The sequence below is a fragment of the Camelus dromedarius genome, chromosome 15 (assembly GCF_036321535.1).
Source record: "Camelus dromedarius isolate mCamDro1 chromosome 15, mCamDro1.pat, whole genome shotgun sequence".
Classification (NCBI taxonomy): Eukaryota; Metazoa; Chordata; class Mammalia; order Artiodactyla; family Camelidae; genus Camelus; species Camelus dromedarius.
In genome coordinates, this window is record NC_087450.1 from 41,460,070 (window position 1) to 41,486,231 (window position 26,162).

The 26,162-nt window shown below is 34.6% G+C and overlaps 1 protein-coding gene across 1 annotated transcript; it reads right to left on the reverse strand.

Moving 5' to 3' along the window:
- Positions 1–276: 276 nt before the first annotated feature.
- Positions 277–24,611, reverse strand: YIPF4 (Yip1 domain family member 4). Its single transcript, XM_031466819.2, has 6 exons — positions 24,288–24,611; positions 12,175–12,328; positions 10,393–10,564; positions 7,867–7,944; positions 4,875–4,988; positions 277–1,384 (listed from the first exon to the last, which is right to left on the reverse strand). Exons 1-6 carry the CDS (start codon positions 24,364–24,366, stop codon positions 1,247–1,249), a joined length of 735 nt encoding a protein of 244 aa, XP_031322679.1. The 5' UTR covers positions 24,367–24,611; the 3' UTR covers positions 277–1,246.
- Between the last annotated feature and the right edge of the window lie 1,551 nt (positions 24,612–26,162).

Below are 26,162 nucleotides of genomic sequence, written 5' to 3' on the forward strand. Positions count from 1 at the left end.
CATATTGAGAACAGCAGTTAATTCTTCTAGCTGAGACCAGAAAGGATAATATAATAACTTGCTAATAGTTATTAGGCATTTGCTACTTTATGGATATAAAATATTTTATCTACTTTACAAGCTAATATTAATTAAAGGTACATCTAGAAATCTCTGAAATTATTTGCAAAAAAATTTTCACTAGTAGGAATTTCTTAGTATTTCCCTTAGCGAGCATTGTATGCTTGTTAAGGGTACCTGATACTTGTCAAAATATCAAGTAATACAGGACAGGTGTTACAAAACAAAACACACAACTGGGAAGTATTTTATTTTTTTCTACTTCATGTAACATTATTCAGGACCACAAGATTTTAAAGGTCTCTTTCCAGCAACTTTTATAACTTAAGTATCACTTAAAAATATTTACTGATGCTATAAATATTACTGTTTTTCTACATATTGACAATTTTAATGACTGCCATATCCATTATACCTCTTGCTCCTTTGGTCAGAAAGAGAAACAGAAAATATAAATCAGATGTTTAGGCATTCAAAAGTGGTTTGTAAAAGCACACCCAAACAAACCAAACCTCAGCAACTGTTATAATTAGTTTTAGTTGTTACTATTAAGAATTCTTAACAAGGACATACTGAAGCATGTATGAGATTTTCAAAATTATATACAATTTAAAAACAAATTTAAATTTATAAATAAAAAGTTTAATGGCCAAATTAAACAAGGTTTAAGCATTGGACTTAAAATATCTTAATTTTTAGGCTATTCAGAAATATATTTTGTGAATAATAAGAATTACTTCATAAATATATATGTATAAATATAAATATATATCTACAGGATCTGTGATGCAGGAGAAAACTCTAAAGAAAAAAGTGCACTTTTAGATTATCAGGATGTTGTCATATTTATCCTTCAAGTAAAATATAATTACCATTCCAGGTGCTTTTGGCACAAGTTTTTAGGTGAACATTGACACAATCTTAAAAACACAGTGCTTTTATATTTTATTCACTGGAGTATGAAGAATCAAACAGAATTTAGAATTCTGACCAAAAAAATTCAGATAACTGCAACTGCTTAATTAAATACAAAAAAAAAATTGTTTTAAAAAGACTTTAAACTGCCTTTACATCTGGAACATGTAAAATTTTACCAGCAACAGGTTTTCTTCATTCCCCTCAAACAAGAATTCCCAGCCTGCACAGAAATGTAACATTGTCTTTTTCTACTCATATATGACTTAGATCACACCCCAGTATATAAGGACAAAAAATAAATGTATAATAAAAAGATTGGATAAATCAGGAGAGGCTTTTTGGTCTTGAATTCTTCACCCACTAACAATGAAGCAGCACTGTAGGCAGCCCAAAAGACACCAAAGAGCTTTAAAACAAAAACAAAAACAAAAACAAAAAAACGCAGCATATTAGCAAGTCAATTAACACTTTGGGTATCACAGAGTAAAAATAACATTTACAATATTTTTTAAGAACAACTCTGACAACCAATTGTGGTAAATAGTAAAGCTTACTGAGAATGTTTAAAACTTATTAATAATATTAATCCTTGCTCTGCTCCTTAACTTCTGCAAATGAAGTCTTTTGTTACCAAACCTGTCTAATCATAAGACTCACCTCGGGTGCCTATTAAGAAGAGAATCATGGGATTCATTCTAGTTCTGTTGAATCAGAATTTCTGAGAAGAATCTAATGATGAGTCCTTTTAACAAGTGTTCCTGGTGACTTAAGATAAGGCAACTTCTGGAAAAACTATTACTGGAATAAATTGCTGAAAAATATTTGTTTGCTGAAAGAAAACTGATCCTTACAGAGTAGAAATTTTTCCCTTTTTTCCTTCCAAGAAGTAGGAAAACAGATTAAGTGAATATTTTACATAATACTTAGTATCACAGCATTTCCCCAGGACTAGGTAGAAGTATAGTGTTAAATGAAAAAAAGGAAAAACAACATTTTGGTGGAGAGTTTTCTGATTATACACATATCTAATTTTAAATTATTTCCACTAGAAATTTATGTAATATTTATTAATGTAGTCATTGAAGGCATTTAACAGAATAAAATGAAAGGGAGAACTTTAAGGGCAGAAATCAGGGAAATTATGATAGAAATAGATTTGGCACAGAGCAGGGTTTCTCAGCTTTGCACTAATCATATTTTGGGGCAGGAAAATTGTGGTGGGAAGTTGTCTTGTGCATTGTAGGATGTTCAGCAGTATCCCTGGTCTCTACCCACTATATACGAGTAACATCGTAACTCTCCCCATTTGTGACACCCAAAAATGTCCACAGACATTGCCAAATATCCTTGGGGGGCAAAATCACCATCAGTTCAGAACCACTGGTACAGAGATAAAAAAGAAATCCTGGCAGACTTACTGAAAATGTATTTGAGATAGTCTAACTTTCCATTGTGCTTTTTAAACTAAAAATAAACAAACGAACAACTACAAAAATATTTTAAACTTGTAAAAAAAAAAAGTACAGGAAAATATATGGAACAAAATTATAATCAAATTGCATCTGGATGTCACAATTAAAGTTTTGTTGTAAATAAATGGTTAAAGACTGGTAAGAATTATAGAGATTTAATGTTAAAAAAATTCATGCTTGTAGATTAAACTGTATTCTAATACTAGAGTTAAATGATGAGCATTTTGCAACCTTATTTCTCAACAAACTTTGGACTGAAATAAGAAGCATGTACAACAGCTCACTATACACAGAAGATTAAGTGATTAGGGGAAAAAATTTACCAAAGAAAAATTTTAAAAAATTTTATCCTAGGAACCAAATTATTAGTTACACTTAAAAAAAAAAATGACCAGTTTATGTAATTAATCAGGGTGCATTTTAAGGTCTTTGTTTATTGTATAATGCAGAATTTGAAAATTCCAAGGAAATATCCTCTTGTTCTTAATGATGCATGAGTGTAAGTAATGCTAGTTAGCAGTATTTGATTGTAAGAAATCAATAAAGTAATTGTATTTAAAAATAAAAATAATTTTATCCTAAATTTTTAATGATATAAAAAAGACTCATTTTATAATACATAAATATGTTGTATAAAAAATACTAAGATCAATTTTCAGTTGAACTTGATGACTAAAAATAACCAGAGAACACAGTTTTAGCAATTTTGGGAGTAGTCTCAGAAGTATTCAAACAGGCTTTAATCCAAAAACAACACACAAGCAGGAAGTGATCTTGAATGATTCAGTAAAGTGGTATGTTCACTAAGATTAGATAATTAAATGCCAGTATGGGGCTAGCTCCTGCACTGCACAACTTTTAAATTAAGAGCTAATAGTGACAATCAAAAAAAAAAACTTCTATGATTAGAATGTAGAGGAAAGAAAGCGCTTCTCCTTAGGCTCTGAAGTGTTCAAACAGTTCAAACATACAAACATGTTCTCAAAATATTCTTTTAATGTTTATAATAATAACAGCTACCATGTGAGCGCCTATTCTGTGCCAAGCACTGTACTAGGCATGACTTATACTTTAAAATCTTCATAACAAACCCTAAAAAGGAGTTGTTAAGATTCCCCTTTTCCAGAGGAGGATAAGAAAAGATATCTCCCCAAGGCAGAAGCAAGTAAGTGGCAGAACCAGGATCTGAATTCAGAAGTGACTGGTTTCAAAATCCAACTCTTCTAAATACCCAATACTCATATAATGTCAATGTTAGCCTGTAGTTACTCAATTCTAAAAGGAATAATTTCTTTTATATTGGAATTATATTGTAACAAACATTAAGTAAAACCAAATGTCATAAAAGTAACTACTTAAATACTTTAGCATGGAGGCGACATAATGTCAGTTCTAGAAGTGATGGTCTTAAAAAGTTCTATTTTCCACAAAGAAAAAGAAAATTACATGCATTGTGCAATATACACATATGTGATAAAGCAGTTATTTATTTCTCAAAGCAGTTCAAAATTAATAAATGCCAAAAGTTACATCACTACTTATTATTAATACTTAATAACATCAGTAAATGTTTAAAGTGGATACATATGTTAACGGAAATTTAACACAGTATAAAGTCCTGATCTCTGCAACATAGAAAAGCTAATTGGAACCATGTCTATCATATTTGATAAGAAACTTACTATTCAAATTGGAGTAACAATTATTAAATAAATGTCCAGTGGAATTTTAAATAAACATCTCCCACAAAATCTAACTCAGACGAACTTGTACTATAAGGATAGAGAAGAAAAATTTTTAAACTCTTTGAGTGTAATATTCTGAGGCGTGATTTGCATTTTGTTCTTTATTCCCACCTAGACATACATTATAATTTCTGGCAATTAAAAAGGGAAAATAAAAGAAATAGAATTGGTAAAATTAGTATGGTCACTGTCTCAAAATAGTAATTGTTTGATAAATAATTATAGATTACAAGATTCTTAGCCAGAGAACTAGTATAACCAGTTCTTGTTAACTGTGAGTTCTGTATCCATGGATCCATCAGTGAATCAAAAATATTCAGGGAAAAAATTTTTCAGAAAGTTCCAAAAAGCAAAACTTGAATTTGCTGCATTGCAGACAAGTATTCACATAGCATTTACATTGTACTAGGTATCAAAAGCAATCTAGAGATGATTTAAAGTATATGTATTTCTGGGAGGAGGTAAGCTCTTTGTCCTTCTATTCCACCTTCTTGAAGCTTCTCCCCAAAGTATATGTAAAGATGTTCATAGCTTATATGTAAATACTACACCACTTTGTATAAGATACTTAAGCATCTGCAGATTTTAGTGTCTGCAGGGTCCTGGAACCAACCCCCTATGGATACTGAGAGACAACTGTATACTTCTGTTACTACTTTTTATAATACACACTACTTACTTTTATAAGTGTAGATACAACTTCAAACGATCCAACCACCAAAAGTACAGGGGCTATTACAATGAGAGGAAGTAATGAATATCCTATAACTCCAAGAACTTGGCCATATGCAACCTGTGAATTTTCAAAATTTTAAATAAATATCAAGCGAAATCAAGACACTCATTTTAATCACTATTAAACATCACACATACTTTGTTGTACTTACATAAATGTGAGAATTAAGAAAATCATAAAAGTCTCATATCCATCATATTTCAAATTATCATATATTCTTTTATGTCCTGCACAATCTCAGTAACATATCATGTTTTCAATTGTCATTAATTTTCTGATGATATCCAAATCTACATTTCCAGCCCTTCTCTCTCTTTTGAGCTTAATATTCATATATCCAATTACCTTGAGTATATTTCTACAGTACACATGGTCACTACTTCCCTTGTTGTGGGATTACTTAAAGGGACCACAATCATCTTATTCAGATGAAAAACTCAAGACCTAGAGAAGCTAGATGTGACAAATGCAGACTAAAAGGGAAGGGAGAGCAGGCCAGAGAGACTAAAAAGAAAAATATTTTTTTGGAGTTACTATGTGCCAAGCTCTGTGATAGAGCATCACATATTGTGAAGATCAAATATAGTAACAACCCTATGAAATATTATTGTACCCATTATGAAGTAACTGATTCTTTGGCAAAGTGCTTTATTCAGGAAAGCAAAGCTAGTAGGTAGAGAGTTCAAATTAAGATCTAGGTTTCAACTTCTGTATCAACAGTCCTAAATTACCGAAACATTTAATGATATCTGTTTTCATATAAAAGTTATAAAGGTTATGTCTAGAATATAAGAAATAATATGTAAACAAATGTAACTTTAAGTCTCTTTTAGAATTATTTTAAATTTCCATATGCAGAGTGAAGAAGTTTCATAGATAAAAATTTTTTAAGTTTTTTTTTGTAGGGGGGGGAAGGTAATTATGTTTATTTTATTATTTATTTACTTTTAGAGGAAGTACTGGGGATTGAACCCAGGACTTCCTGCATGCTAAGCATGCGCTGTATCACTTGAGCTATACCCTCCCTTCTTAGATAAATGTTATTCTAAATTTATTCAAGAGTTTTAGATTAAGGTGATGGATTGAATATATGTATTTAATACTGTTCCCTCCTGAAACTCCACTAAAGGGAAGGGAAAAAAGAAACTCCTTTTTATAAGAGGCATAAACAGGAGATCAGAAGACAGGACAACTTAATTTTGGAAGCTGGAAAGCAGAAGAACAAGAGCTAAGTAAGAGACTTGGAGACCTTTCCACCAAGTGTAAGAAAAGGCTCAAGATATCTGCATTTAGCATTTAATGTTCATAGAGTCAGCCTGATATGAGCCAGAACCCACATGACAACTCTGCCAGGCATCTCCTCTGCTTTACTCTCTCAACAGAGAGTGGAATTCCAGAATGCTGGAACTTCTAGGTTTATTGTAATTCATGAAGTCTAATTTAATGGAGCAGAGGTTCTCAAGGTGTGGCCCGTGTACTAATAGGGCAAAAGCAATGGTGTGTAAAACATGCCGTCACAAATCAAGTGACATGAACTGTACTAGTAGTTACTGTGTTCCTTACTATCACACATTTACAGAAAAAGAAAAAAAGCCAGGTTTCACTTAACAATGTCCTTTATGAAGCAGTTAAGATGATTAATTTTATTAAATCGCAACCTTTGTGTATATATCTTTTCAATATTCTGTATAACAAATTGGGAAATAGAAAGCATTTCTGCTGTATCCTGATTCAATGGTTATCCAAGGAAGAGCACCTGTATACCTGCTTGGGTGAGGAGTTGAACTAGATGCTTTTTCCATGAAACACCATTTTTACTTGAAAGACAAACTATGGTTATCCAGAGTTAGGTATTGGCAGGCATGTTAAGAACCTGAATGAAGTGAGTCTACTGCTCCAAGGAAAACAACTAACAGTATTTCTTGCAACTTATAAAATTCTTTCAAGCAAAAAGTAGAATTTTGGAAAACTTATATCCATTACTGTAAGCCTGACAGTTTCCTCATAAAGGATTTTCTGATGAGATAGGTGGTGACATTAATGAACATGATTTTCTGATATTGTATAACAAAACATATCAACATTTAGAAGATCTGTAAAACTAAGTGACCCCAATTGTTTTCTATATGATGATGCATGAATAAAAAGATCCATCCAATGTGAATTTTAGTGAAAAAGAGTATGAAAAGTTCACTGATACGGTTTGAGATTCTCACTGCAACAAACCTTTAAAAAATTATTACTTGTTGAGTGTTGTTGCAGTATCAGAGTAGAATGTCCACAATCAAGCAAAAAAGGTATTAAAATACTCTTCCTTTACAAATTGTGTATCTGTAGGAGGCCTTATTTTTGATATATACTTTAAACAAAACAATATATCATAACAATTGAACGCAGAAAGTAGATATTAGAATCCAGCTTCCACTAACCCAGACATTAAAACTACTTGCAAAAATGTAAAACAATGTCTTTTTCTCACTTGTTTTGAAAATAGTTTTAAAACATATTTTTTATGTTAAAATGTATTTGGTTTACTTTTAGTTTTAAATGAATATATCTGTATTTAAAATTTTTATTTTAATTTTGACATAGTAAATATTGGTAAATAAAACCCACATAAAGAAATCTCTTTGGGGATGTGAAATCAAAATGTTTGAGAACTGCTGTAACAGAGAATAAACTGTATGCTTCCTTAAAAAGCTGTAAACTATTTATGAGTGAAATGGGATTTTTTTCTTTCCACTTTATTTCTTGTAACATTTATTGAGTATGCATAATACTAGTATGTTGATCATCTTAAAAGAAGTAGCATAACTTAAAAGCAATTTTGGGACAAGAAACAGGTATGATGAATATAGCTACTGATAACATCCACAGTATCAAAAATAAAGCTTACCATAAAAAACAAAGGTTATTTTCAAAATTAACCACTTACTTCTCCACCAAGGACTCTGGCCAGTAAGAAAATTGTTAGTGAACCAAATATCCAAATAGTTATAATCCATGATACCACCTTAAGAGAAAAAAAAATCATGCAATTAATATCTGTGTATCAAATAAGCTGATAATTTCCCATGAACTCAATTCTCTGCTGTATAAAATAGCTTGGTATACTCAATTTCAGGTCATAGAGAGTTTGGATTCCCAGGTATCTTTCCAAAACTTAGTAAGAATATTTGTAATACAATTTTAAATCCAAATTAAAAATTTAGCAGTGATCAACTGCCTAAGGAAACCTCAGTATTTCAAGATCTATGAAAAAAGATTACTGTAAAAAGGGAACAAAATGTTGACTTCTAACCTTCTGGGTTTGTAGAGTTCTGCAAGGAAAATTCATCCCTGTAAACAGTTACCGATCTTCTCAGGAGGACTTTAAAATTTACATTAATTACACATTTATCCAAGTAATAGAATATGGGAGACATTTGGACAATTTTAACTCCTGAGACTTAGCATAATAATGATACATGCATATACTTCCAAGTTCTGCCAGAACTTAGGGGGGATCCAGAAATAATAACACCCAATAGTAACACAAGCACACTATTGCCCAGATCCTGGTTTCTAAATATTCCCCAATAAAAGGAGAAATTGTTGATTCCAAGGGTGGGGCAGTGAGAATAAAAGATAAGCCCAGAACACTTTATGGAGTCAGAAAGAAACAAAGTGCTCGAAAAAGGATGGGAATATGTCAAAAGGATACAGAAGCTAACCTGAAGGAGCTCCCATGGGCTAAAACTGGAACAATCTGAGCAATTAACTAAGTTACAGCACTGGATATAATCCAGAAAATATAAATATGCATGAGTCCATACTGACAAAAATAAATAAACAGTTAAGTAATGGCAAAGACAGAATAGCTATTCCAAAGAGAATACCAATCAATATATGTGAAAGGAATGAGGAAAATGACCATTCAGTATGCAATACAGTAACAACTGTTGCATGTCAGATTCATCAATAGATGCTAAAATTAGTGGGCTGAAGTTTGATGAGAAACAGGATGTTTGCATAGTCTAAAGTATCTTCACAAGATATTTATTAAAAAGGGAAAAATAGCAACTTTACAGTGGAGGAATTGAGCAGATACCAGCCCATTACTTAACCAAGTGATCGATGCTAATAGTGCCAGGAATACGACATATTAAAATCATGTAATCCTTGATAGCATGCAGAAGGGCACAATGTCACTTCTGTGGTATTCCTGTCCAAAATGTATGACCCCAATCCAGCCCTGAGAAAATATCAAGCAAAGCCAAATTGAGAAACACCTTATGGAAGTAAGAATCTTCTGTTTTTAGCCTTAGAACCCTTTGTTCAAATTAAAGATTGTATGAAATAGATAAAAATCATGGAGAGATGTTCATGTAAAGATGTTCTACATGAAGGCTTGGAGGTGGGTAGGAGTCCAGAGCCCCCATTCAACTTCTTCAATGATCCTTATATCTTCAACAGAGTATTTGCTATAAACTACTGATCTAAGGTAAATATTAATATGACTAGTGTTATATAACATTAAGGATCTTGCTATGGGGAGATTACTCTGGATTATCTGGTGTGCACTAAATGTAATCACAACTGTCCTTAAAAAAAGGAGGCAGAGGGAGATTTAGCTACAGTAGAGAAGATGGCAATGTGATAATGGAAACAGAGATTGCAGTGACGCAGCCAGAAACCAAGGAATGTTGGTAGCCTCTAAACATGGGAAGAGACAAGCAACAGACTCTGTCCTGGAAGCCTCCACAGGAAACAACCCTGACATGATTTTAGCCCTTTAACATTCAATTTGGATTCTAACTTCAGGACTGTCAAAGAATAAGTCTGCATTATTTTAAGCCACTAAACTTGTGGAAATCTGTTATAGCAACAATAGGAAACTAATTCATTTCCAAATCACTCTCTGGTAAAGACTTATTTTTTACTCCTCTAAAGCCTTAAACTAGGGATGAGGGAATGAGATTAGTTTATGTTGTGTTTTGATGATAAAGCCCCTGAGAATAGGACAAAGAATTATATAAAACCAGACACTGATGGAATCCTTGTCATTTATTAAAAAGTTTATTTTAAATAACAGAATGAAAAATGAATAAAAGGTGATTATTAGTATTGTGTTTCAAACTCTTTATCCCTTGAGGAAATCAGCCCTTTCAGTCACTTTTGCTCAGCTGAGAGCAGTCACATCCATTTATGCACTTACTATACAAATATTAATAATTTTTATGTCGATGATGTAGGAGAGTTTAGAAAGTATTAATACAAGGCACTCCTCAATTAAGAACAGTTCTGACTATAACTCAATAAAAAAAATGTTAAAAAACAAAAGAACAGTTCTGGGGAAAAACAAGTGAGAAATAATGGGTAAAGCTAAAGCATTTCTCAAACAATGAAGTACTATAGTTAAAACATGGCTATTCTGAATTTTAAACTCTTAAAATATTTAGAATTTGTAAGATATACTTACCCTAAATTGTCCATATAATGATATCATGGAAAAGAAAAGTACAACAGCCAGAGGGCCCCAAAAGTCAGGATTGTCTCTCACCACTTGTCTATTAAAACCAAGAGATGGCATTGGCATCAAAACACATCGAATTTTGTAGTAAATATCCTTCAGATCGATATCCAATTCTTCCCTGTAATTTAAAAATAACAATTCCTAAAAGGCACACATTTTTGAATACTGAGACAACTGCAGTAAAATATAATACAAGTTTAAATATAATGGTATAGTCTCCATAGGTCAATAAAACATTTTCATTTGAAGTACCACATTTCACTGGTTCCAAGGTGTACATATGCAACATTTCAACATCTCTAAAGTTGGGATGCATCTCACAATTGCTAGTGTCTTACAACTGTAGTCAGCCTAGTGTGAAGCCAAGTGCTTCCAAGATCTGCCTTTCCTTTTGCAGAGTCTCTTGGAGGCACTACTAATTTGGGACCTTAAATAAAATTCTCTACTTGAGACTTTTTTGGGACCATACTGATCAGACTGCAATCTTATATGACAGCTGGTATGAAATCTACATTCTCATGGGAACTTTTTCTTCCAGCACCCCACCAATTGGCAGACTGAAGCAAGCAAACTTCCTTGCTGTCTCTTTTTATATGTTAAGTTACTTCTCATTTATCCTTACACTAAGGAGATAAGATAGTCCCTTGATGTCTTAGCTTTATGTTGTCTTAGGTACTTTTTCTTTCTTATTGATAAACATAAAATAACTGCATTTTATAATCCATACCATCTTAGATTTGATGAAATACAGTATATTAAGAAACAGGATGTGTTAGCACTCGATTGACCAATAATTACTACAAAGAATAACTTAGTAATGCCTCGATTTTTATAAAGCTATAGATACTTCTTTCCAAAATTGTTAAATACTTTTTCCTCCAAATGACACATAATCACATAATAAATTTCAAGTACTATGAAGAAAGTGAAGGTATCCCTACAGTACTCCTAGTGGTAGCTCTAGAATTTCCATATGGGAGATAGTTTGGAGTGGTAATCTTTTTTTAACTCTTAATCTGTCTTAAACTTGATTTCCACAGCAAGCACACAGCACTCTGCTTTTTTTTAACTTTCACTGAATGTTTACTTGAGATACCTATAGACCAAGGTTAAGTTCTAACAGTTTGGAGTATATTTGTGTGTGATATAAGATTATGATTCTTTTAATGTTTGCCATTCAGTAGATTAAAAATATTCTCTCATAATGTCAGTTTCACTAATTACAGCTGACCCTTGAACAATGCACCGGTTATGGGCACCACTCTCCCTATACAGTCTAAAATCCACATACAGCTTTTGACTCCCCCAAAACTTAATTACTAATAGTCTACTGTTGATCAGAAGCCTTACCAATAACATAAACAGTCGATTAACACACATTCTGTATGTTATACGAACGTCTACATATATTTTATGCACTCATGACATACCTTTTAATTTTTTCAATAAATCTAGGCTATGTGGTTCATCTGCGAGTTTTCTCAAATTGCTGTGAATCTCCACATTTTTTCCCAATATATGTGTTGGAAAAAGTTCACATATAAGTAGACCCACACAGTTCGAATCTATGTTGTTCAAGGGTCAACTGTATAGTAAAACTGAAAACAGCTAAAACTTTTGACCAAAAAGGTTAAGATTTTTCCATACTTGTCTTTAAATAATACCAAAGAATATAATCATCGCACAGACTAACTCTAAAAACCAAAAATACATATTATTTTTACATACAGGAGTGGTTTGTTATCTTCAGGGTCATCATCTTCAACTTCCAAAAGCCAGCCATATCCTCTTTGTCTCAGAAACGTAGTAGCTGTAGATTCTTTGATAAAATCTCCACCAAGGTTTAACTTGACATCTGGGGATGCTATTGAACCACTGAGATCTTAGGAGAAAAGAGGACAAAACTTTAAACCAAGGTAAAATACAAGTCCTAGCCAACATGAGTATATACTCAACTAAATAATTATCATTTGAAGATCTCTAAGTATTAACATCTGAAACTGCATACAATCCTCATATTTGATAGTTGATAGTGCTGAAAACAAGAAAACAGGCCTCAAATGGAGTCACTTATGCTAAGCACCATGTCAACAAACTAATTAATTATAGTTTTGGCCTCTTCCAGAAATGGAATCTTAAACCAGTGAATCAGCAATCACCTGGTCAACACTAGTGAGTTAATCTGCCTGAAAGACCCCTGCAACTTCCTAAAGGAAAGTGACTCTGCCACAACAAATCCACTTTTTGCTAGTGTAACTTCCTTGTCCTGCTCCTGTCTGCCTATGAAAATCTTTCATTTTGTACAGTTCCCTTCTATTTGCAAGATGGGATACAGCCCAGTTCATGAATCACTGACTAAATCAATAAAAATTGCTGAAATTTACTCAGTTGAAGTTTGTTTTTTTTAACAATAGATATCTAAAACCACCTTTTATTTTTACAACAAGAAAATGAAAAATGAGAGGTGAAGACATATGAAAGATTACACAGCTAATTAGGTAGACTGGTGCCAGAATCTAGGCTTACAACAATAACTTTAAAATTTAAATGGAAGATATATACAAAATATACTACAGGATATCATTCTAGATTCCCTTCACTACTATGTACACTATGTGCTTCAGAACAAACTAACTGTATAAAGGCATTATATATTTATATATATAAACCATTAGACATTATTTGCTAAAGGAAAACTAATTTTCCCCTATTTTTAAATGTATTTATTCATACATTCTTTCATTTAAATCACCAAATATCTATGCTAAGTGCTTCATATATTAATGCTTAGTTCTGGATAAATCTGACTAGAAAGAGTTCCTGATAGTTCAGCTAATTTTTTCTTTATATAAATTACATCATTTGTCTTTTGTTTTGGCAAAATAAAGGTGATTTTATTTATTTATTTTTTGTCAGTTCTAAAAAGCAGTGAAGAGATTCCATTATCTACACTACAAAATAAATTCCATTCAGTCTTACCAGTGAGTGCTCTAGAGGTTACAGATAATCACAAATGCCACATTTTCTAGTCAAAAAAAAGGGGGGGGTGGATAGTAAAGGACTTGCCTAAAGTCATACAGGAATTAGGGAAAAAACACCTCTGTAGGAGCAGATAATATGCACTAGTAAACAACCATCAATGTTGTTAACCATAAGTCACAAGACTGCAGTGGTATTTTAGAAAACAATTTTGGCAACAGCAAAGCAGAACATTCTTAAGACAGACTCCCCTTCCCTGGTGATGAAAGACAGTATACAGAAGAGCTTAATTTGCTCATTACCGTAAATTCTAGGTTAGCTTTTGAGAACTGCCATTAAAATTTTGGCTTAAACTTCAATCAGTGAGTGGCTTAATTAAGAGTCACATCATGATCTGATTCTGGTAACTCCCACAATTAATTACAATAAAACTTTCATTCTGAAGCTAAGTCCCAGCTTAGCTACTAATTAATACAGTAAATCATTAATGTCTTCTGGTCTCCAGTTTCCTATTCAAAGTTCTTTCCAAGTTAACATTATATAATTCTAAAAAGCTTTTATAATGGAGTTTATTCAGCTAGAGATAAAATGCAAGTACTTTTGGATTCACTGTCCTTCCCTAATTAAAGTGTAAAAATAGTTGCCGTGGATGCTAATTGTGCTAAAATTTTGTGATTAAAATATTCTCTCAAAATTATTTTCTGCTTCTTGGTCTTAACCTCAGTTGAAAATTAAAGAGCTGAATGAAACTTAACTAAAATTCTACTCCCAATAGGTACAGTGTCTTTTCTTGATTAAACAAGAGGAAGACTTAGATCAGGAAGTCATTAGTACAGCAGTGACATTAAAGGTTTTGGAATTATGAGGCAGGAAAGGACCTTAACAACTGTTTCCTGGCCTCTAGAAAGGACTGCACTTAACATTCTTAATCTAAACCAAAAAAGGATATATAAATTATGCTAAGGAATGCTGTGATAAAGAATTCTATGTGTTTAGCAGTTTGTCACAGCATGGATGTAGAACTTCAAAAATGCACCTTTAGCTTACAATTTTGTAGTATTTTCTACTCCATGCAAGTAGGAAAATATCATGCACATGAGTAGGAGAATGTCAGAAAGAGTAGTTTGACTCATTCCTCAGTTCCTCAAAGACATAACTAGATGTGGATACAAAAGAGCCACAGAAAAGTAAAAAAAAAAATCAGTAGTTAGCCTAATAGGTGAGCAACTTAACACACAAAAAATGTTGGAAAACAATGAGAAAGATTCCAAATCACTCCAGGAGCACAGCTCTCTTACATTAAACCAGAGTAAGAACCAGCTAGCTTAATTGTCAATTCTAGGATAGGTATTCAAAATTATAAAACATTACTTTTAAATTAATTCTTTCTTACTACACTATGTATAATATTCTTCTCATTTTCTAAGTTAAAAACAATAATAAATATAACTGAATTTAAGAGGAAATAATCTTGAAAAAAATACTGCAAAAATACACCTAAAAATGTTTCCACTGCTGTTTGGGCTCAGAGTAGCGAAGAATATCAGCAAGTTCCAAGTTTCACTGAAAGCCACCTGAAAAAACTGCAGAAAAAAATTTAACAGTAATTTCCCCCCCAGCCTTTCAACTCAAGTGTATTACTGGGTGAGGGATTCTTTCTCTGAATCTTCTACTCAGCCTGAGAATTTCACTTCAAAGAACTTGGTCAGTGCAGTGTGATAGTATGCTCAGGATGAGACTTACTGATCTGCCTCGAGACAAGTTCTTGATTTTTATGAAAGAAGAGTAATGTGCAATAAATATGAACATTTTGTTGGTACTTGCCAACTTCTTATATATGTGAAGAAGCTTTTTCTTATTCATCAAGCAAAGAGCAAGGACAAAAGTCATTCCATTTCATTTCAATGAAAATGAAATGAAATCCATGTGTGCTTAAATCTAAACCAGAACTGACTATGTGCAGCAAAACAAAACAACCACGTTTCACACTGGAAGGACAAATTCCACTGTTCCATTTAGGCTATAAAAACATTTTAATGCATATAAAGGCCAATGAAAGAGATCAAGAAACCAATATGATGTACATAATGATTTTATAATGGCTAGATCTACATATTGGAGCTTGACCATGTTACTCCGTAAGAAAAAAATGTAAAGGCTTATATAAAATTGTGTCCTAGGTTATATTTTTCCTCATTTTTTTTGGTTTTTATTTTAGTAGCTTTACTATTCAGTACTGCCAGTTAATTTTCATATTGCACAGTATTAATTAAATCAATTAAGTCTCCTGAGCCTATCCTTAGAAAAATTAAATCTCATTTTGGTATAAACCAGTTATTTAACAGCAATTTCTTTTATTTGCTTTGAGTCTTTTAGCTTTTTTATTTTGAAATAATTTCAGATTTATAGAAAGTTGCAGAGAGGATACATGTACCCTTTACCCAGTTCTCTCCAATGGTACCATCTTATATACTATCAAAACCAGGACACTGGCATTGATAGTCAATAGACTTTATTCAGATTTTACCAGTTTTAAGTCCACTTATTTGTGTGTGTGTATAAAGTTCTATGCAATTTTACCACATTTATAGATTTGTGTAATGCCTTACATGTTTAAAATTAATGAAAAGAAATATTTTTTTGAAGATAAAGCTTGCTCAATGACCTTTTTCTCTACCAAAGAAAGGCTGACTAAAAAGTCATTTTCAATTTTCCAATAGGCAAGAAAAGCTATTCTTCCACTCATTATATATCATACTTCACGAGCATGTTGTATAGACTGTATTTGTGATAATATCTCCATAGATATAATTTTTTAAAAATCAAGTAGGAAATTTTTAAAAACGAAAAACTAAAGATTCCTCTATCAACACTACTAAATTGTATTAGAGATGATATCCTTCCTGGGGAGGAAGAACGTCACACAAAGCAGGCTAAATGGCCACTTTAATACCTTAAGAGAAAATTTGTTTACTCAAAAAAGCACTGAGAATAATTACTGCAGCATTATGTCTACAGATTACTGATCACAATAATGTACTATGAGTTGTAAATACTATCATTTTCACATAGGAGTATCAGTCTTTTCAGGCTGCTGTAACAAAACACCATAAACTGGGTGGGTGGCTAATAAACAACACACATTTGTTTCTCAGGGGGTGGGTCTAGCTCAGTGGCAGAGCGCATGCTTAGCATGCACAAGGTCCTGGATTCAATCCCCAGTACCTCCATTTAAAAAACCCCAGGAGATGTTGTATATATACAGGAATATGACTTAGCTACTAAAAAAAATGAAATTTTAAAAAAAATTGTTTTTCACAGTTTTGGAGGCTGGAAGTCTAAGGTTAGGGTGTCAGCATAGTCAGGTAAGGGTCCTCTTCCAACTTGCAGACTTGTCCTTGTGTCCTCACATGACAGAAGGGGGTCGGGAGTTCTGTGAAGTCTTTTTCATAAGAGCACTAACCCCATTCATGACAGCCCGATCCTCCAGACCCAAGTATCTCCCAAAGGCCCCCATCTCCTAATACCATCAGTGGGCATTAGGATTTCAACCTATGAATTTTGGGGGACACAAACATTCAGACTATTAACAAGGGGTAAAAAGACTGAGGAAGCACTATATTGAGCCCAGTCCTTTTCTGGAGATTCATACAATCGATTGTCAGCTTAACATTTCTTTACAGCTATTTCAAAAGCATCTACAACTCAGTATTCCAAACTGAATTCTTGATATTTAAGGTCTTCCTCCAGTTTCTTATTTCAGTGAGTGGTATCACTATCCATCCAGCATTGTAAACCAGATTCTCCTTGACAATTTCCTTCACTCACATGCTCCCACAACATTCAATTCACCACTAAATTTTGTTGCTTTTATATCTTAATTTTTTTAAATTGAAGTATAGTTAAAATGTGTCAATTCCTGGTGTACAGTATAATATCCCATACATACATACACATATATTCGATTTCATATTCTTTCATTAAAGGTTATTATAAGATATTGAATATAGTTTCCTGTGCTATATAGAATAAATTTGGTTTTTTATCTATTTTTATACATGGTAGTTAATATTTGCATATCTCAAACTCCCAAATTTATCCCTTCCCACCCCCTTTTCTCTCAAAAACCGTAAGAGTGTTTACTATGTCTGCAAGTCTGTTTGTGTTTTGTAGATAGTTCATTACTGTCTTTTTTTCTTTTTTTAGATTCCACATATGAGTGATATCATATGGTATTTTTCTTTCTCTTTCTGGCTTACTTCACTTAGAATGACAATCACCAGGTACATCTATGTGGCATTATCTTGTTCTTTCTTATGGCTTAGTAGTATTCCATTGTATAAATATATCGCAACTTCTTTACCCAGTCGTCTGTCCATGCACATTTAGGTTGCTTCCATGTCTTGGCTATTGTATACAGTGCTGCTGCATGAACACTGGGGTACATGTATCTTTTCAAATTAGAGTTCCCTCCAGATTTTTGCCCAGGAGTAGGATTGCTGGATCATGGTAAGCCCATTTTTAGTCTTTTGAGGAATCTCCATACTGTTTTCCATGATGGCTGCACCCACCAACAGTGTAGGGAGGTTCCCTTTTCTCTATACCCTCTCCAGCATTTATTGTTTGTGGTTATTTCTAAATACTTCTTGAACCTACCACTTTTCTCCATTTCTACCACCATCACCAAGTTAATTCGAACTATCATCTCCTGCCTGCAAGACTATAATGGTCTTCTAACTGCTCTCTCTAGTCATTCTTGTCTCCTTCTAGTCTGTTCTCTTAACTATAGCCAGAAGAATCTTTTTTTAATGCAAATCTTTCTCTCTCCTGTTTAAAATCCTCCCACTAGTTTTTCAGCTCAATGTGACAATCTCTACATGCCCTATCTACTTCTCCAGAGCAATTTTCTGCCTTCCTCCTGACTCTGACCCAGTGCTCTAGCCACTTTAAGCCTTTCAGTTCTTTGAATGAACCAGGATCCCTTTTATCTCAGGGACTTTGTACCAGGCTGTCTCTCCTAACTTCAGGTAAATGCCACCCATTCTTCAGTTCTCAGATATACTTACTTAAGGAAATCTTCCATGATTTCTCTGATTGGATTTGGTTATTTTCGTAATTCCCTGGACTTTTCCTTCATAGCATTTATCACTTTATAATAATATATTTGTGTGATTATTTGGTTAATGCATATAAGTTCTATGATGGCAGGAACTAAGTATCTTTGTTGCAGTTTTGTTTTACACATATATCACCAGTACTTATAATAGTGCCTGGCCCATAATAGGCAACTAACAACAAATGTGTGCTAATTGAATGAATTAATTGATGGAAAGGCAAATAGCACTACAGTGCTTATATCAAGAGACATTAGAGGCTTTTAACAAAGCAAATATACAAAATTAGATTTGTATTCTGTAAGCATAATTTTAGCTGCACTATGAAGGACTGATTTAAGTGGGGAGAGATTTGAGCGGGGAGTATGGTCAGGAGACTACAGTAAAAAGTCTAGATAAGAAATGGAAAGGACTTGAACTAAGGCAGCATCAGTAGAGAGGGAAGAATAGATTAATTATATAGCTATTCTGAAACTATTCTGAAACAATGTGATGACCAACTGAATATGAGAAAGTGAGAGAGGGACTAGAGATAAGTTTCTGGCCTGTGGAAAGAGGAACTGTATCACAAACATTAAGTCATTTTCACTTTAGTACCTCCTCATTTTCACCATTGGTTAATTAATCCACCAATAAGTATCTACGGATTACTTATTGCTATAATGCTCTTAGAGTAATATAAAGAAGTGAGATACTCCAAGGAGTTTAAAATTCAATTGATAGTATATCCAAACAATGGAATATTATTCAGCCAGAAAATGGAATGAGTTACTGATTCATGCTGAAACATGGATGAACTTTGAAAGCATTATGCTGAGTTAAAGAGGCGAGGCACATATTATGTTACCCCATTTACATGAAATGTCCAGAACAGGCAAACCTATAAAGACAGAAAGTAGATTAGTGGTTGTCAGGGGCTGCAAGGGAGGGAGGGAATGGAGAGTGACTGCAAATGGGTACAGGGTTTCCTTTGGGAGTGCTGAAAATGTTCTATGATTACATACTGGAAATGGTCATGCAACTTTGTGAATAAACTAAAAACCACTGAATTGTATGCTTTAAAGAGGTGAAGTTTATGATATGTGAATTATATCTTAATTAAAAAACTAACTGAGGTATGATACAAACCCTATTAGTACTGTAAAACACACTCTTCTGTAGGTAAACAACAGTGCCTATTGTCAACAGATCACAGATGCGTTAGGAGTAAAAAGGTTTAAGCTATCAAAGAGGGAGTCAAGAAGGCTATATGGAGGTACAACCTCCATATGAGAGATAACTGGATGAGTAGAGAAGGAATAAGAAATAATTCCAGGGAAAATAAAGGGCAGGGACAAAGGCATGGAAGCCCAAGGCATCTGAAAGGCACAGAGCTCCTCTCCGAAAGTTGTAGGAGATAGGCTGGGACAAATTGCTAAGAGCATAAATATCAGGCCAAAAAAATATATCTCTTTAAACTTGTCTTTATCTTGTATGCAAGTGTTTCTTTACTCATGTTCTGTGGTATCTGGATCCTATGAGATGCACTCCACAAAAAGCTATTGATATCACTAAATCTGGAAAACCCTGCATACTACAAATTCCACTTGGAATTTCACAAGTAATACTGGCATACTGGGAATTCTGCATTAAGGAAACTTGCTTAACACATTATTTACCAAACTTTTGTTGCCATGGAACTTCCCTTTGGGGAAGCAACGATGAAGATACTTCTGTGGATCATAGAAAGCAAGTGAAGTTCCAGCAGATCAGTAAGGATTGCTGGATGCTGAAGAAATAGGAAATAACAGAGATAGTTGAGCTGTGAAAATAAGGAAAAGGGGAAGTAGTAGATTTAATTAAAAATTCTGTCAATTAAGAAGGGACCTGAGTGATGGTAGAGATGGAAGAAACAGAGGAGACATAAAAAATGCCAGTGAGAAAAACAAAGAGAATGGTTCCAAAGGAAGCAAGAAGATAAGGGAATAAAAGCACTTGTAGAGGCTTATCCTTAGAAAGGAAGAAAGAAATCTTTCCTTTAAGATTTGGAGGAAAGATGAATGCTTCAATATAGATACAAAGATATTTAGAGGTAGAAAAATATGAGGATGGGAAAATGGCTATTGGGTGACTTAGACCATCTTTCTGTTCATGCCCTCTCCAACTACTTGCTGGATTTCTGTTGAATTAGTGTTGGCTTCAGCTCTAGCAGCACAACATCTTTATCTTAATCACAAAGTATCATGTAGTCATGAAACATTTATGAAGTTCCTGCTATGTACCAGCCTCCATGCTAGGCAATGGGTATGACACTGATAGGCAGTAAAACACAGCTTCCAAACCCAAGAAGCTCATGGTCTAAATCCACATTGTTTTAGGTCTGTGAAGACTGAGAAGCATAAAACACAGGGACTGCCTCCACCAATTACTGCACTTGCATAGTTCTTAAGTGAATATTCTTCCCTCTCTTCAGTCTGAAGAACTCTTACTTTTCCTTACAAAATGTACCTAATCTGTCTCTGAAGACTTCCTTGATCCTTTACTACAGTTAACCACTTCCTCCTTTGAACTATATTTTTATAGCATTTATTATGTATAATGAATGTGTTAAATCCCTTTCTTATTAAGCCACTTCTTGGTGTTAGGGGCACCAAGATGCAGTCCCTTGCACATGGAAGTACTCCCTCCATCCTACATATACAAAACATCAGCTATCCTTCAAAGTTTGGCAAAATATTACCTCTATTAAACTGTCCCTAATCTTCCAGCTATTAAAAAGTTCCTCCTCTTCTGATCTCTCATAATATTCTAAATCAGTGCTTCTCAAGCTTTAATGTGCATATGAATCACTGAAAGATCTTGTTAAAATGTAAATTATGATTAAGGCAGATTCTGCATTACTAGCACCCAGGTAATGCCAATGATGCTCATCTGTGGACATAAACCAGACAAAGAATTACTTATTTGTGTGACACAAAATAAAATCAAAGGATTATCTTAAAGACTTCTATACTATACTTTACTAATGTATAACAGTATCATTACATTCTTGTATTCATACACATGCATTTCATTACTGCTTTTGGATACAGTTTTGTACCACCAACTTAAATATTCAGTATGGATTTCAACTTTATTTATTTATTCATTTACTGGCATATTCCCACATAGTCTATGTTCTTTTAACTCGTATTTATAGACTTGCTTTTATACATATTATCTTAATAATTCTCACAATATTCTTATAAGTGTGCTTTTCATTTTATGGGTGACAAAATGGAAGTTTATAGGAGCTATGTAATTTGACCAATATCACATAGCTACTGTAAGAGTCAGAACTTTAACTGAAGTCTTCTGGCTCTAAATACAATAATTTTTTAGTTATACAATCCAAAATGTGTTAAGTTTTGTAGTCCCAAATATCAATGTCGTATGAGATAGAAGAAAGCAGAAATCACTTATTCCTTCAACAAACAATTATTTTGTGATGTTTATATTCTGGGTTATGTGGCAGTTGCTGGGATAGAAAAGACTAGGGAAGCTTCTGTTTCCGAGGAACAGTTACGCAAGGTTTTATCATGGAAGGAGTCTTAAGAGTTCAGTCTTAAGTTTCAACTTGGGGTAAGGAGGAGAAAAGTATTCTAAGCATGAGGACCAGGCTACGCATACATATAAAAACAAATACGAATGCAATTTTAGAACAAAGGTATGTATGGACAAATAGTAAGGAAAAGTATCATTAAAAAAGAGACAGAATCTAGAAGGAAGGTATAGGCTGAAAACATCTATAAGCTGAAAATATTCATGTTTTCAAATATTTATGTTGGAGAACAATAAAAAATAATTGTGGGGCCAGTTAATACTGAAACCCAAGCAGCAGCAGCACTGCTAACAAGTATTGGGCACTTAAATCTGCCAGATGTACTAAGTGCTTTGCATGTGCAAAATATTTGAGTACTTGGGTATTATTCTTCTCATTTGGATATAAGAAAACTGAGGTTAAGAGAGATTAAGTTACTTGCCCAACATGACATAGATAGTAAATGGTAAAGCCAGGATGCAAATCCAGTACTCTATATTTCAGATACATTATTCAATTTATAAAAATATAAGAAAAAGGCATCATTGTTTAGTGTAAAGAAATTTGAGGAGACAGGACAGTAGCTCTTAATTCTAGATCCTTTATGTGGAAGTTACTGAACTTCTCTAAACCTCAGTTCCATTATAAAACACAGGAATAAAGCTCAGCAGGATTCTTATATAGATCAAACAAGTCTTTTGCTTAAAATGCTCTGTAAATTTAAACTGTATAATGTTATAAAGAGGGTATTATTATACACATATCTATCCTTGTCTATATATACCTAGATATACAGAGAGTCTATATATCCCTGGAGGCAATATGGAGAAGTCTGAATCAAACTTATGGATTTTACTTATTCCACGTTTCTTGATTTGGTACATGGAGTTAATGGATTAGCTTGTTATATTATTGTCAAATTTCTTAGGTATATTTAAGAAAGGTAATTCCTGGAGTAAGGGAAGATATGAAAAATATAAATACATGAGTTTGAATAAACATCAGGTTCTGATACTCAATGACAGACAATTTTTTCTTAAAGTCTGGGAAATTAATGTTGATTGTCCTTCCCAAGCATTGTGCTACCAAATGTAGATGAAACAAATTAAAACATGCTGGGTTCCTGTATTTCACCAAATTTCCGTATTACGTTTAACCATATCAGCTATGTTCTCTATGAGAAAAATTTTATTTTACATTTTAAATTATAACCAAAACTACAGCACTTTTTTAACCAATGCCACTCAAAAAGCAAAACAAGGAAAACAACAAAAAGGGAAAGCAAGCTATATTAACTGATGCACTAGGAAACTAGATTTCTGCGGAAACTCTAGGTCTTTCTCTAGAATAAAAATTTCTATAGAGATGTATAATGTATTTTTTCATATGAAGCAGTAAGTCTGGTCATTGGAAAATTAGTTGTGTACAAGATCTAACAAAAGTAAAATCTGAAGACGACTAACCGAGAAAGATTTCAGTTACAAAGAGTCTGGTAAGGAAGAGAGAAGAGGAAAACAAATTCTCCTATGCTGTAGAAAAATCTCTCCAGCACAAAAGCTTCCTCGAACCAGTATAAGAAAATCTGCAGAAGCCACTGGGAACACCCTGGATTACAAGAAACTTCAAATATACCTGCGTCCAATTCTCTGAATACTGAGGTCAAACACCATAAAATAGGAGGAAAACTAGGGCGCAGGCAAGATACCAGATTCAATAAAAACCACAAACTCTATGAGGGAAGTTAGTATTTCCAACGCCGAATCTAATCTCAGCAAAAAGTTATCTAAATAACAGGTCAAAACAGCTCTCCTTCCTCGTTCTCATTCTTTGATACCTTCCCCAGCTACTAACCATCCCTTTTCTGAGTAATAGCAAGTCACTTTAAAAATAAAATTTTGGGGTCCTGTGGGTCCACTCGAGGTGGGAAGCCCGCCAGAAAAACCTGCCCACCAGACGGTGTGAGGAAAGCCAGAAGCAGACCGAGTCACTGAGAAGGCGCCCCACACCCTTCCCTCGGCCACCGGGCCCTCTCGGAAGGCCTGGCGAGCGCGGACAGCTCGAGTCACCCACGGGTCAGCTTCCTGCCGGTCTCCGCTCGGCCACAGCCGCCTCGCACCAGAAAGACCCTGCCGCGTCCGGCCAGGCGTCCCCTATATCCTGGAGATGGGCCCTACTGGGCTCAGTCTCACCTTCCGCGTCTGCCGAGGAGACAAAGGTGAAGTCCCCGTTGGTGGGGGAATACGCCGGGGGCGGGCCCGGCGGCTGCATCTCGCGGCCCCTCCGAGCCCGAGGCGGTGGAGGAGGCTGAGGCTGGGCCCAGGCCCAAAGGCGGCTGCGGCGCCGAAACGCACGCGCGCACTACGGTGCGGCCTGCGAGCCGGGAGATGACTGCTGGGAGCGAAGCGGAAGACGAGCGCAGCGGGCCTGTCCCCGAGGGTCCCCCACAGAAGTCCTCTCGGTGGCGACCGCCCAAGCACCACGACGCCGGCGTCCTGACAGGACCATAACAGTGACAGCACCCCTGGGATTGGCTCTTTGTAATATGCGCTCCCATTGGCTCTCGGAGAAATGTTCTGATTGGCTCTCCTTGTCGTTGATTCCGGAAGTTTACCCAGGACAGGAAGTTCACTTGTAATTCGTGGAAAGCTCGGGCTTTCCCACTCGCTCTTGGCTGTTTTTGTTTCTTTTAAATCTCATCTCTTCTGGCTTCCCTTTATCTATTTCTTCCGTTTTTCTTAACTGGAGGGTTAAAGAATTTTAGAACTAGAAATGTTTTTGGAGGTCAGCCCTGGTGGCGGATCCCAAGATTTCATTACCCTTAGTCATTACTTAATTGTATAGGATCTTGACTAAGTTACATATCACCTTTGAGCCTCAGTTTCCTCTCCTGTGAAATGAAAGGGACTGGACTGGATAATTTTTAAAAAGCAGATTATCTGTAAATTGCCACCCAAAGACTAGGGCTGTAATCAAGCCACATTCGTTTATGAGGGAGGCCACCGAGGCCAGAAAAGACAAGGAAGGCACCAGAATAGGACCATGCCTAAATCTCCTGAACTCTAGTCCAGTGCTCCTTTCACTACAAGGTGAAGTTTGCTGGTATGGTAAACTTAGCAAAGTTCAAAAATCCACCCAGGTTTTTAAATGTTTAAATAAATATACTTAAATTTATTATCCAAGCTACGTAAATGTGACTTTCAATCTGGAGACACACGGTTGAGCATATATTGTGAGACAGACTTGGAGATCCACAGGAGAGCAATGGAAAGGCATGGCCATTAATGTATAAAAATGTATTGAAAACTTTCCCACAGGAGGTAATAATTAACTTGCTATTTAAAGGATGAGTAAAAATTTTTGGCCAAAGAGGGGTGGGAGGCTGGCAGCCTGAGTCATAACATTCCAAAGATCATTTCATGGGCTTGGGAAACTGCAAGTCATTTAGTTTACTTGGAGTTTAGGTTAGTTACATGGAAGAGAACAGCTACATAGGAGATTGCATGACTAAGTAAGTAGAGGTAATTATCTCATTAATTACATACAAAAAATGCTTTTGCAGAATCAGCATTTTAAAAACTAGAAAATAGTATGTTCACTTTTAAAATATAAATAGGCTAATACAGGCTTATCCTCAGTAAAATGTGGTGGATGAATTATTTCAGATACTAACCCAAGCCCCTCTCGTTTTTTTCTCTCAAGACCTTTCTCAATGGTCCTGAGTCCACTGACTCAGAAATCTGGAGCATCAGTTGTTGGGAGGGGGAAGACCCTCCTCCCTAGCTTCTGGAGGCTTTCTTGTAGCATTCAGGAAGTCTGAAATTCCCAGCCCTCCAGAAGGAGAGGGGAGAAGCAGAGAAAAAGCCAGTATGTCAGGCAGAGGTGGTTAACACTCATGCAAAGGTCCAGATATAAACTGCTGACATGAGCAAGAGGAAGAAGGACCCACATCTTAGCAGTCTAGCAACATCAGGCAAGCAGGTAGGATCCACATCAAGAAGTGGAACTTACACACCACCCAAGCCAAACAACATTCAGGATGAATACATCAGCAAGAAGTCTCAGCA

What these genes read in the sequence shown, in the direction of transcription:
- YIPF4 (XM_031466819.2), bottom strand. Translation starts at nt 24,366, where the DNA reads ATGCAGCCGCCGGGCCCGCCCCCGGCGTATTCCCCCACCAACGGGGAC. An exon ending in CTCCTCGGCAGACGCGGAAG is followed by an intron (nt 12,329 to 24,287) that starts GTGAGACTGAGC and finishes TTTTCTCCTAAG; the next exon opens with ATCTCAGTGGTTCAATAGCA. An exon ending in CCAGAGTCCTTGGTGGAGAA is followed by an intron (nt 4,989 to 7,866) that starts GTAAGTGGTTAA and finishes GAAAATTCACAG; the next exon opens with GTTGCATATGGCCAAGTTCT.